The sequence below is a fragment of the Pleurodeles waltl genome, chromosome 3_1 (genome assembly GCF_031143425.1).
Source record: "Pleurodeles waltl isolate 20211129_DDA chromosome 3_1, aPleWal1.hap1.20221129, whole genome shotgun sequence".
NCBI classification, from domain to species: domain Eukaryota; kingdom Metazoa; phylum Chordata; class Amphibia; order Caudata; family Salamandridae; genus Pleurodeles; species Pleurodeles waltl.
The window spans coordinates 605,540,257-605,554,593 of record NC_090440.1 but is presented as its reverse complement, the minus strand read 5'-3'; the positions used below and the strand labels follow the sequence as shown (position 1 = coordinate 605,554,593).

General features: G+C 43.7%; 1 protein-coding gene across 1 annotated transcript in view; it reads right to left on the bottom strand.

Moving 5' to 3' along the window:
* CHKA (choline kinase alpha) overlaps nucleotides 1-14,337 on the bottom strand; it is a 288,141-nt gene that overhangs the window by 102,245 nt on the left and 171,559 nt on the right. Inside the window, exon 10 of the mRNA XM_069223051.1 lies at nucleotides 4,513-4,619. Coding sequence (XP_069079152.1) covers nucleotides 4,513-4,619 — 107 coding nt within the window. The remainder of the gene's footprint in view (nucleotides 1-4,512; nucleotides 4,620-14,337) is intronic.

Genomic DNA, 14,337 nt, shown 5'->3' with positions numbered 1-14,337 from the left:
TTGGATGTAGCCTGGCCCAAGCCTCAACCTATAGCAGCTAAATGCTCTAGAAACTGGGCTTGTGTCAACATCGGCTCTTTCTGCAGCTCCTTGGCTAATTCCCTGCATGATACTAACGCAGATCTTGACAATATGGAGGAGGGCCTGATGAATTGGTTGACTATTCGTGTGACTTTCATGCCCCGCCTGGAAGCATTAGACCATCAGGACTCCTCAAAATGTTTTTTTACACTGGCTAAATTCACATATTTGTCAAACAATCACCAATTCAGTCAATAATTCAAAGGACATTTTTAAGATTGTGGATTAATTGTCCAATCCTGATAGAGTGACTTTTACAATCACTCCCATGCAGAATTTATGCAAGGCTTTGAAATCTTTCTTTATTGACAAGATTACTAACATTAGGGCCCTCATTAGGAGTGTGGCGGTCTTAAGACCGCCACACTCACGGTGGCGGTCTTACCGCCGTGGTCCCAGTGGTAAAGACTGTCGCATTACAATGCCGCCAGTCCGCTGGTCCAGGTGGAGGGCCGCAGCCAGCAGTGAGCTCCTCCGGGCTGGCAGCTGTATTAGAAGGCAGCAAACGACCCGGCTTTTCGTGGCGGTCGCCCTGTCACAAACACCCTGGCAGTTACGTACCCGGCGACAGGATTCCCCTTTCCTGTCACTGGCACACACACACACCACCACCCGTCCACACACTTGCAAACACCCCTCCACTCAACAGCACGCATACATACAAACACCCCCACCCGACCGCACACATACAAATACCCCCACTCGCATACATCCCAATACACACCTATTCCCTGCACCCCAACACAGCCCTCTCCCCTCCGCTTCCATTCAGACATACCCTCCACACACATACGGACATGCACACTCATACCGCTATACATACACAACACAGCCTCCCTTCCCCTTTGGACAGTCCACCTACCTGTCTAGGCAAAGTGGCCGTCCATGAGGGGATGGGTGTCGGCGTTTCCACCGCCAGCGCCGCATTGCTGTATTACATCTTGAAAAACGGCAGAGTCCTTTTGGTATGGTGGTGAAAACGCCTCTCACCCACCCTTGGTGTCTGGTTTGTGGCTGTGATCTGGCAGTCTTCCGTCTGACAAGATTGCAAACACTGGCGGTCTTTTGGCAGCTGCCAGCACAGTGGTCTTCTAAAGACTGCCAATGTCATAATGAGGGGCTAAATCTAGTAACCCTTTGTGGTCTCCGGTCATGGCTCTCCCTATGCCACATAATTGTGCTACAAGGACTGCTTTGCTTTCTATTACCAACAAGAGTCTTAGACCTTCTGACTGAAGTAAAATTAGGCTCCCCAAATTATCCCTGTGCCCCTGAGCTCCTAAAAATGTTCTGTTCACGCTTCCCTGACCTTGCCCTCCTTAACAGCTCTTTAAATTGTGGTCTGCTCCCCAGTTCATTCAAGGAAGTGATCGGGATCCCTTTACTAAAGAAAGCTGGTGATGACCTCTATATTATCAAAAGTTATCTGCCAATATCTTTGCTCCCTTATCCAGCTAAAGTTCTTGAGGCCCATGTTTCCAAATGCATCTGCTCTTTTGTGGAATCACTTTCTTGACCACCCCCATCAGGTGGGATTTCAACCCACCCATTCCACCAAGACAATCCACGCAGTAGTGGACGACCTCCGTGAGGTGGCTGACAGGGATATTTCCCAGGCATTGGTGCTGCTGGATCTCTGCAGCTTTCGAAACGGTTGACCTTGATATTCTGGTCAAGGCCACGGGCCTTCATGGCACTGCACAAAGTTGGGTTAAGCCCATTTTGGGGGACCGTTCGCAGGTGGTCACGCTCTTTTTATTCATCTAAGATTAGTTTGTCTAGCGGTGTCCCTTAGGGCTCCTCTCTGTCCCCCACCTGTTTAATCCATACATTCGCCCTCTGGTGCATTCAGTGAATCAAGTGATGGTCAAGGTATACAACTACGATGACGACTTGAAATTGATATTTACCATCAACCGCTCCCCTTAATGTGTAACTTCTTTACAAAACATTATGCTATTTATATGCAACTTGATGAATGACAATCAAAACAACTCCAATAAGACAGACTGTCATTAAAAACAAGCTCAACGTTTGGAGCCCTTCATTCTGGCCTGTATCTAAGGGTTCCCCCCCATCTGCCTAACAATTCAGTTAAGAGCCTTGCTGCCTTGACTAACGCCAATTTGACTTTAAAAAACTGAGATTCTCATGTTTCTTTCAACTCATGAAGACCTGCAACCTTTGTCTTTCGAAGCCTCCAAACAGGTTGTTATTGCTTTGGTCCTCTCGAGATCAGATTATGTCTAATTCTCCGTACTTGGGTCTTCCCAAATGTCTGAATCACAATCACCTACTAGTTCAAAGCCAGGCAGCCAGGCTGCTGCTTTAGCAGCTGCGCAAGTGTCAGATTACCCCTTTAATTGAAAAATTTGCATTGGCTGCCTGTAGAACAGCACTCCATTTTCAAGGCAAGCTGTTTTTTTATTTTTTTAAAATACATTTCACCACGTTGCTCCACCTTTGTCTCTGACTGAATACAAAAACATATTCCCAGCCTGTAATTCTATCTATATTTTACCCCAACTCCATCTTGACCACTGACTCCATTTTGTGCTTAGCTTCAAACGCCGCCATATTGGTGGTGCATGTATTTTTCTGGGAACAACCTATGCAACATGTCTTTTGCTCCTCTCGCTCTCTTTCTCACCAAGGCAAGGACATAACATGGCGAAGTGAGGGAGCGATCAGGATGTACCAGAGAATGTTTATGGTACAGCAGGGAACAGTTTGGTCTTGGGATCGTACCTTGGGTTGTGGCCAATCTCTAAACATGCTCTTTCAACACAGACCTGGTAGAGCCAGCGTTTCAACAACTTACTGTATGGGAGGGGGGAGTTTCTAGAACTCTCCTTTCCAGCTTGTTTAAAGTATTTAAGAGGGAAGCTTAACGACAGGGGTTAGGGAGAACTGTTTCTTTGAGGGGAGAGGGAGGGTGATGCATTTTCAATTCTTATTTTTACCTTTGAGCTGTGCATGAATATATAATCACTGTATATAGATATATATTATATAGATATATTATCCATGGTTGAAGTAGTGTATTTTCTTTTCTATGATCATTATTATTCTACTGCTGTGATTATTTTCAGAAGTGTACTTTTGTTGCTGCATTTGACCTAAACGCTTTCCCTGTACGAACCTTGAGAAGTGCCTTAATAAAATAATTACTCAGACTAAGAGTGCTGCGTTGTTGGCATTCCTTTCATTTTGTCTTCTCTCTGTCTGAAGTATAGCAAAACACAGCAGCAACCTGAGATCTTCCTTCGCTAACCACCTTCCCACTCCCATTAAAAAAAAAAAAAAAATACAAAAAATAAGGCATGGGACGGTGCTAGGTTTGCCATTTTGTTGCCTCGCCTATGTAATGCTCTTCCTTTAAAAATTACTCTCCTTGCTATACAATATTCAGAAAGCTGTTAAAGATGTGGCTTTTCCGGCTTGCATATGAGTAAAGATCTGCTGTACGTTACATTTTAGTTATCCAGGGCCAAGAAAACTATTGGTGTACGCGTGTTTTAAAAATATTTGTAACAGACCATAACATGAAAGCAAGAGGAAGGCCAGAGAAAAAACTCCATAAATAAAGACAGAAAGGCCAGAAAGGCCAGAAAAGGCAGGCCAGAAAGAAAAGGCAGAAAAGGCCAGAAAGACAAAGAAAAGGCAGGCCAGAGAAAAAGAAAGAAGAAAAGGCCAGAAGGACAGAAAGAAAGAAGAGGACAGAAAGAAAGAAAAGGACAGAAAGAAAGAAAGAAAAGGACAGAAAGAAAGAAAAGGACAGAAAGAAAGAAAGAAAAGGACAGAAAGAAAGAAAAGGACAGAAAGAAAGAAAGAAAAGGACAGAAAGAAAGGCAAGACGAGAAAGTAGGAAAGACAAAAATAGTAAAAAAGGGATAACATAATACATAACAGTTTCAAATGGACACAAACTAGTATGATGTGAAATAGCAGCAGTCAGAAAAGCAAACCAGTCCAAAATGAATTTACAACAGCAATTTGCAGGAAATGGGATCTGATAAAGTGCCCTGTGTTCACATCAGAAGGGGCCTGCCATCACACCAGGCAGTAAACAGAAAGGCAACAGTAAAGTAATAAAGTAAAAACAAAAGCACTGGCACTGAAGGTAACTAGCTTGTGTGCAGATGTGTTCCTTGTGAAAGAGCAAAATGTAGTTACTCAGAGTCAAACTAACCAGATTAAGCAGGCTGGCCCATTGCCCCATGTTAAATGCTGCAGTAGGTGGAAACAAAATGTTCATGACACAATAACAGACCAGTGGATGAACGGGTTGGCCGAAAGCCGCTACATGCAAGTATATTAGACACAGTTTAGTTAAATTTAACACCAGACCTTGTGAAACACTTAACCTAGAACACAATCACATGTAAATTAAAAGTAAACATCAATAGTTGGTTAAAAGGATCACATTACCTGTTTATTTCAGTCAACATTTCACTCTCTATTTTGTACTTCTCTTCATTGCTTATATTCTCATATCCATGTTGGAACTCTGCCAGGTAACTAGAGATGAAATGGGTCTGACAGAGAAAAACAAGTAATTGAAATAGTTAGTTCAAATTCACACAGCAGAACTGGCTGATAACTAAGGGTCCGATATAGATTTCGGCAGGCGGGTTACTCAGTCAACGGTCACGGATATCCCGTCTGCCAAAATATAAACCCCATTATTTCCAATTGGATTTATGTTTCAGTGGATGGAATTTCCCTTACCGCTGTGATGGAGTAACCAGTCTGCCAAAACCTAAATAAGGCCCCAAGGCAGATTCCATAACACTTGGAAATGTAGTAGTGTATACGAAATAAATAGAAAACTATTAATATGTTTTAGTGGGACACAGAAAACGAATATGCAGTTAGAACAATAGTGTCCTTAGACATGTTCAAGAAGACAATATTTAACTGCAATTTTCCACTGGAAATAAAGGCCCAGTGCAGAGGACAAGCAATTTGAATTATCTTTAAGCACTACGTTAAACTATGCATAACCACACTGTAGCCCTCTGAATAAGACCTGTGGCCTACTGTTAACTGCCTCTTAAATTAGTCCTACGAAACAAACAGAAGGATGTGGCCGTCAAGGTCTTGTGGTAACCTGGATAGGAAAACATTCTGCAAAGCTACAGCTGAATACGGGTCATTTCTGGTTATAACTTTTCCAGGTCCACCCACTGCCAATTAACTCATGCCAAAGCAGAACCTATTTTTTGGAAGGAAAGGGGTGAGGTACAAAATGTCTGCATGTTGGAATTCTATTTTAGAAGAATCTTTGTTTAAACTTACATTTGGAAAAAAACATACTGTTTGAAGGTATTCAAAGAAAGGTTTCAAATTTCAAAAGGAGCGGCCATTAAGAGAAACAATCAATGCTTCTTTAAGACTGGTAAAAAGAGCCCAATATTTCACAGGTAAAAATGGTTAAGTGAAGTAGTTGTAAAAGTTTGCTATCTACTTGAAAACAGGCACATCAGACTATACCAGGTGATTTGTAATGAAAAGCTTGAACAGAATGGCTTAGTTAGCCAATAACAAGCTAAAGGAGAGGAAAATATATGAAGTCCTCCATTTGAAAAAAAACCTAAAATATTCAAGTAAAAAATTTGAAGAAAAGTAAATAGATTTCAGTATTCCCAACAACGTGACACAGGGCAGCAAACTCTCACCAATCTCTAATGTGCAGCTGCTAGAACTTTGCCGATTTGTGGGACCGGTGCAAACAGCTTACAAAAAATAACCAGACCCAGCTAAAAATGTGACTTAAGTAGGGTTACCTCCCAAATGGATCTTTCCTCACAGCCCAAACTGGGTTAGCTACAATGTATTCTAGTGAATATACCACCTGGATGAAGATCCACTGGGTGAAAAAGAATGTTGAAGCCTCATTCTGAATCATGGACAAAAAGGAGAAATTGCTTACCTGTAATCCTAGTTCTCTTCCAGGGGAATCCTCAAAGTCATAAGCAATGAACAGTCCCCTCCCACTCACGGGGACCCCAGAGCTCTTTAAAATGTATACCAGGTACTTTACCTACCCATACATATTTTCACATACACTTTTCTGCACCCTATAGAAAAGGTAGAAAATGGCCAGATTATATTTAACTTTTCCTATAAAGCAATGACTCAAAACCATGCATGTTAATGAAAAGCGGACCATAGAAAGCCCTCCAGAAAGTGTTTTATTGTAAAGGAAAAAGGAAAGTGAATATGTGGTATTGATACCCAATAGGCTGCTGGTCAAATAGAGCATAAAAACTGGCACTGTGCCTTTAAGAATCACAGCACCCCCTGCATCTATCCCATCATGTCCCACAGGTGATAAGTCAGGTCCATTTTACAGATACACAACAAAACAATCCTGGATACAAAAGTTATTGAGAACTGTAATAGCTTCCATCTGGGGAGATGGGTTGGTTGCTTATGTCTTTGAAGAGGATTCCCCTGGAAGAGAACTAGGATTACAGGTAAGCAATTTATCCTTCTCTTCCAGGGGATCCTCATCAATAGTCATAAGCACTGAAAAGAGTGGCAAGCCCACCCCATAATGTGCGTACTTCAGAAACCTAAAACAGTTCCAACCTTTAACCAGATTTCTCAATGAAGCCTGTCCTATTTGAGTATCTGCTTTTGCATCAGAATCTAAACAATGCCTAGTAAATGTATGAGCATATTTTAGGAGGCTGGCCTGGCTTATAGTGGGTACCTGATGGTACTTACACCTTGTGCCAGGTCCAGTTATCCCGGATTAGATTAGTAGTGTTCTAGCAGCTTAGGCTGACCGAGGTAGCTATACCAGAGCAGCTTAGGCTGAACTAGGAGACATGCAAAGCTCCTACTATACCACTTATATCATATAGCACTATATCATAAGGATCACAATACTCGAGTTACTAAAAATAAAGGTACTTTATTTTAGTGACAATGTGCCAAAAATATCTGAGGATCTACTCCCTTAGGAGGTAAGTAAAATACACAAAAAATACACACAAACCAAAATCAGGTAAGTAAACAGTTAGAAAAGTACTGCAAACACTGTGGAATACAATAGGATGCAATAGGCCTAGGGGCAACACAAACCATATACTAAGAAAGTAGAATGCGAACCACTTAGGGACCTCAGGCCTAGTGTAGTGTGTAGAGGGTCGCTGGGAGTGTAAGAAAACACTAAGGGTGTCCAAGACACACCACCCCAAGACCCTGAAAAATAGGAGTAAAGTTACCCTACTTCCCCAGAAACACACGTGATAGGAGGGTCTGCAAAGACCACAGTAAAAATGGGGGTAACATGCCAGGCAAGATGGTACTTTCCTACACATTTTCAGGTAGTGTGTTTACAATTTCAGCAACTGGAACATTTCTCAACAGAGCTGCAGTAGCAGTTCGACCCCTGGTAGAGTGTGCTCTGGGTCTATGAAGCAATGATTTGTTAGCTAGCTGATAAGACAATATAAAGCAAGAAACAATCCATCCTGAAATAGATTGCTTAAATGAGGCTAAACCTGTTCTAACCGGATCATAGTTTACAAAAAGGTGAGTTAATTTTCTAATACGCTTGGTCTTATCTAAATAAAACTTGAATACTCTTAGCATCTAGTGAATGTAGTGATCACTCAGCTGGATTGGATGGATTTGTAAAGTAAGTAGAGATATGTTCTAATTTATGTGAAAATCTGATACCACCTGTTAGAAATGGGGTCTCTAGTTGGCAGTCGGTTTGCACCCTGTCCAAGTAGGGACCCTCACTCTAGTCAGGATAAGGGAGATACCTGCTCAGATAACCCCTGCTCACCACCTTGGTAGCTTGGCACGAGCAGTCAGGTTCATCTCAGAAGCAACGTGTAAAGCATTTGCACATAACACACAGTAGTAAGTGAAAACACTACCAAAGGACACCACACCAGTTTTAGAAAAATAGCCAATAGTTATCTATATGAAATAAGACCAAATACGAGAAAAATATGAATTTTGTGAGATTTACTCAAAAGTACAGTTCCTTGAAGTCGATAGCTCCACCTGGGGCTATGACGGCGTCGTGATCAACAAAACCAACAGTTCAGGCCGGCCGCAGCGTTGTGGGCCAGCTACTGTGTCGGGAAGGCCCGCAAACAGTACCTTGGATTTGCATGGCGTTGTGATCCTCGTGGTGAGCTCCAGAGGGTGGTGTCACTGACGTTGCGGTGTCGGGCCCCTGAGGTCACATGCGTTGCAGATTGAACTCCAGGCTGATGAAGTCAGGTGGGCCGGCGTGGATTTCGTCGGGGCTGCGGTGCGAAGTGGGACGAAGTGACGTGCGGTGCCCACAGGTCACGTGCAGGCAGCGGCTCGGTGATGGCGTCCAGCGGAGTCGGTGAAACCAGGGCTGCGGCGTGAAGCGGGGCGGTGCGACGTGCGGTGTCCACAGGTCACGGTGCAGGCAGCGGCGTCGTCATTGCTGAAGCGCTGTCGTCGGTAAACCTAAGACAGCGGTGTGGGTCGGGACGGTGCTTCGTGACCCTTACGAGCGGTGTCCACAGACCACGGTGCAGGCAGGATGCCTGGGGACGACACAGAAGTCGATGGTGCTGGCGTCGGGGGACCGGGGCTGCGGCACAGGACGGTGCTTCGTGTACCTCACGAGCGGTGTCCACCGGCCACGGTGCCGGTGTCAGCAGGAGCGTAGTCATCGGGGATACCTCCGCTGCGGTGTGAGCAGGCGATACCAGAGTGCGGGCCCACAGGTCGTGGTGCGAGCAGCGGCTCAGTGAAGTTGTCTGATGACTGTGTCGGGAAGACCAGGTTGCGGTGCGAAGCGGAGCAATGCGACTCCGTGTGGCGCCGGCAGGTCACGGTGCAGGCCAGCGGTGTCGTTGGCGCGTCGCAGTGGTTTCTCCTCTTGAACAGCACAAAACACACAGTTCCCAGTGCTGCAGGTCGAGGAAACTGAAGTCTTTGGTGTCCCTGAGACTTCCAGCAGGAGGCAAGCTCTACTCCAAGCCCTTGGAGAATTTTCTCAAGCAGGACACACAGCAAAGTTCACCCTTTGCACTCTTCAGGCAGAAGCAGCAACTGCAGGCCAGTCCAACAAAGCAACACAGCAAAGGGACAGTACTCCTCCTTCAGCTCCTCAGCTCTTCTTCATGGGGAGAGGTTCCTCTTGATTCCAGAAAGATTCTACCAGTCTGGGGTTTTGGGTATTCTTATACCCAGTTCTGCCTTTGAAGTTGGCAAACTTCAAAGCAAAGTCTCAAGTGTTTGCAAGATCTGTCATTGTCCAGGCCAGGCCTCAGACACTCACCAGGGGGTCGGAGACAGCATTGTGTGAGGGCAGGCACAGTCCTTTCAGGTGTGAGTGACCACTCCTCCCCTCCAGTACAGATGGCTAATCAAGATATGCAGGCTACACCCCAGCCCCCTTTGTGTCACATCCTAGAGGACAGGTGTGAACAGCCCAACTGTCAAACTGACCCAGACAGGGAACCCACAAACAGGTAGAGTCACAGAATGGATTAAGCAAGAAAATGCATACTTTCTAAGTGGCATTTTCAAACTAACAATCTAAAAACCAACTTCACTAAAAGATGTATTTTTAAATTGTGAGCTCAGAGGCCCTAAACTCCACATTTTTATCTGCTCTCAAAGAGAATCTGCGCTTTAAGGATATTTAAAGGCAGTCCCCATGTTAACCTATGAGAGAGATAGGCCTTGCACAGTGAAAACCGAATTTGGCAGTATTTCACTGTTAGGACATATAAAACACACTAGTATATGTCCTACCTTAGCACCCTGCTCCTTGGGCTACCTAGGGCCTAACTTAGGGGTGCCTTACATGTAGTAAAAGGGAAGGTTGAGGCCTGGCAAGTGGGTACACTTGCCAAGTCGAATTGACAGTTTAAAACTGCACACACAGACACTGCATTAGCAGGTCTGAGTCATGTTTACAGGGCTACTAATGTGGGTGGCACAACCAGTGCTGCAGGCCCACTAGTAGCATTTGACTCACATGCCCTGGGCACCTCTAGGGCATGTTACTAGGGACTTATTAGTAAATCAAATATTCCAATTATGGATAAACCAATCCACAGTACAATTTATATGGGGAGAGCTTGCACTTTAGCACTGATAAAGTGAGCAGAGACAATAAACCAGCAAAAACAGACCTAAAAAAATAGGAGGAAGGCGGCAAAAAGTTTGGGAATAGCCCTGCAAAAAGGGCCATTTCCAACACCACTTTTGACAGGAAACTAGGATGAGTCCTCATTAAAACTCTATTGGAATGAAAAACTGTGTAAGGTAACTCAACGCTTGAATTTCATTCAACCTATTAGTGCAAGTGCTAGCCAACAAAAATGGTGCTTTCCAAGTAAGATGTTGCAAAGAGGCTTTGTGGATTGGCTCAAATGGACGTTCCATCAATTTGGAAATGACAATGTTAAGTTCCCATGGAGGAGAGGGATTCCTGACTTGGGGAAAACACCTTTTTGAGGTTGTCAGGACATCCTTTACCACTGGGATTTGGAAAAAATATGTTTGCGATGGAAATTTCCAGTAGGGTGTAAGGTGTACCCTGATTGAAGAGAATTGTAACCCAGACATGTCTAAATGTAGTGGAGTCAGAATACTTACATATTCCTGAGATGGTGTGCACAGAATGGCTACAATCTGATTTCATAAGTAGAATCTCTTCCATTTGAATGTGTACTATTTTCTAGAGAATGTCCATGCATTTTGTAGAAAGCCCTAAATGCCCATACTGGAGGAATTCAGGAGCCATGCTATCAAGTTCAGGAATGTGATGCAGTTTCTGTCCTCCTAACTTGAACAAGAGATCCTGTCTGCAGGTTAGCCTCTTGTGGGGTTTCTGAAAGATGTAGAAAGTCTGAACCATGACTGGTGAGGCCACTCTTGGGCTATGAGTATCATTCTGGTGTCAGATCGATACAGCTTGAGAATCACTTGCTGAATAAGAGGAAAGGGTGGAAGTGAGTGTTTTCCCGCAGGAAGGTGAAGTAAGGAGTATCTATCTATCTATATATATATAGTAAGCAAAGAAGATGTCCATGCAATGTATATACATATTTACATAATAGAGTACCACAATGGATACAGGCTTATGGGGAGGGCACATGTGAATCTGCAGCACTCCATGCTGCAAACAGATGTACACTAGGTAAGTGATATTTTCCATTCTATGGCATGTGTAGCTGCAGATATAGATGCTGTGCATAGACAGAAAAGCAGTCCCCTCCTAAAATAATGGGTGGCTAGCCTGTAGGAGTTGTAGTGTGAAATAGTGTTTTAAGCACTGCTTGACCAACATTTGCTTGTTGGCGAGAACACGTCCACACAATAGTGTTTTGTAAGTGTGTGGTGTACACCATGTGGCTGCTTTGCATATGTCTGCCATTGGTATATTGCCAAAGAATGCCATAGAAGCTTCTTTCCTCCTAGTAGAATGTGCTTTAGGAGTTACTAATAGTTGTCTTTTAGCTTTAAGATACAAAGTTTGGATACACTTTACTATCCATCTGGCTAATCCTTGTTTGGAAATGGGATTACCTTTAGGAGGCTGTTGAAAAGCCACAAGTTTAGATTTTCTAAATCTTTGGTTGTATCTAAATAATACATAAGCGCTCCTTTGAGATCAAGAATGTGGAGAGCTCTTTCAGCAACTGAATCTGTCTGTGGAAAGAAGACTGGTAATTCCACGGACTGATTGATAAATGGTGAAACCACTACGGGTAGGAATTTTGGATTTGTCCCAAGTACTATTTTGTGTTTGTGAATTTGGAGTAAGTAATTGTTACTAGGAAAGCAACTTTCTATGAGAGAAACTGAGGTGCGCAAGAATGCATGGGTACAAATGGTGGACCCATAAGCCTTGTGAGCACAATGGTAAGATTCCAGGCTGGAGCTGGTGGAACTCTAGGTGGAATAACTCTTAAAAAGCTTTTATGGAAGGCCTTATGACAGGAATTCTAAACAGAGATATGCTGTGTTTTGGAGGTAGGCTGATATTGCTGTTAAATGAATTATAATAGATGAATATGCAAGATTAGCTTTTTGTAAGTAAAGCAAATAGCATACAATATCCTGTACGGATGCCTTAAGTGGATTAATGTTTTTGGGTTGACGGTAATACACAAAACGTTTCCAGTTAGCTGCATAGCACGGCCTAGTTGTAGGTTTACGTGCTTCCCTTAGAATGTCCATACATTCTAATGGCAGCTGTAGATATCCAAACTGACTTCAGGAGCCAAATCGCCAGGTTGAGCACACTGGGATTAGTACGTCTGATTTGACCTTTGTTTTGAGTCAAGAGGTCTGGTCCGTTTGGGAGCTTGTTATATGGTACTACAGATAGATCCAATAGTGTTGTGTACCAGTGTTGATGTGCCCACGTGGGAGCTATGAGTATCATAGTGAGGGAAGTGTGCTGGATCTTGTTGACCAGAAACACAATTAGAGAGGTGTAAGGAAATGCCTCCTTGGCATGGTTGCCCCCTGACTTTTTGCCTTTGCTGATGCTATGTTTACAATTGAAAGTGTGCTGAGGCCTGCTAACCAGGCCCCAGCACCAGTGTTCTTTCCCTAACCTGTACTTTTGTATCCACAATTGGCCTACAAGAGGGGTAAAGCATAAGCAAATATCCCTGACCAATTGATCCACAGAGCATTGCCCTTGGATCGAGGGTGAGGATATCTGGATGCGAAGTATGGGCATTTTGCGTTTGCTTGTTGCGAAAAGGTCTGTTTGGTGCTCCCCACTTTTGAAAGTAATATTGGATTACTTGTGGGTTAATCTCCCATTCGTGTATTTGTTTCTGCGTCCTGTTTAAGAGGTCCGCTAGTTGGCTGTGTATCCCTGCGATGTACTCTGCTAGTAGGTGAATGCAATCGTGGATTGCCCACTTCCAAATTGTTTGTGCTAGAAGGGACAAATGGGATGAGTGTGTCCCCCCTCCCGTTTGTGCAGGTAATACATTGTCATGTCTTCTGTCCTTATTAAGACTGTTTTGTGTGTGATCTGTGGTTGGAATGCTTTGATTGCCAAGAACACTGCCAGCAATTCCAAGTGGTTTCTGTGGTAAGTCTGCTGGATTGAGTCCCATTCTCCCTGTATTGTAAAGACTGTCAAGATGGGCTCCACAACCTGTCATTGATGCATCTGTAGTGATTATGGTCTGTGGCACACGGTCTTAAAATGGCCCCCCCTTTGATAAGTTGGTGGGATTCCACCATTGCAGAGTTGTAAGTCTGGCGGTCCAACACTAGATCGTGAAGCTGACCCCCGAGTTCATTACTCTGAGACACTATTGCAGGGGTCTCATGTTTAGACGTGTACTGGGTACTACTGATATGCAGGATGCCATTATTCCCAAGAGTTTCATGATAAATCTTACTGTGTAAGTTTGATTGTATTGGAGTTGCGATATGAGACTGGAATGCTGGCTGAGTTTTCTGAATTGCTCCCAGATATGCTTGTATTTGGGCTGGCTGAAGTTGAGACTTCTGGTAATTGATTGTGAACCATAGACTGTAGGGTACTGTGTGCGTCATTGACAAGTTTGAATGATACTGGCTTTTATTAGCCAGTAGTTGAGATAGGGAAAGACGTGTATGCACTGTCTTCTGAGATATGCTGCAACCACTGATAGGCATTTGATAAATACTCTTGGTGCTGTTATTGCTCCTAAGGGTAGCACTTTGAATTGGTAGTGCTTGCCTGCTATTACAATCCTCAGGTACTTGCGGTGTGCTGGATGTATAGGAATATGGACGTAAGCATCTTTTAGATCTAATGCTGCCATGTAGTCTTGTTTTTGTAACAAAGTGATGACATCCTGAAGAGTGACCATGAGGAAATGCTGAGAGAATATATTGATTGAGAGGTCTTAGATTGAGGATTGGTCCGAGTGCCATCCTATTTTGGTATGAGGATTTGTAGAGAATATACTCCTGTTCCTTGTTCACTGATGGGTACTACCTCTATTGTACCGTATATTGTATACTGCAATTCTCACAGAAGATGTGTGCTGTGTGGTGCTGGGTAGAAAGTCGCTGCTTTGATTAGGTAGAGGCACTTCTTGTAGCAGTGGATTTGCCCTTACTTCTGAAATTGTGTCCTCTATAGGAGCCTCTGAAAGAACCCCTGGAATAATACTGTTCCCGTCTTTGTTGGGATGTAGAGACCTCTGATGTTTGGGGTTTAAACCCTCCTCTGAAATGAGGCTTACAAAAAGAGCCCTGAGAAGGTGTTGT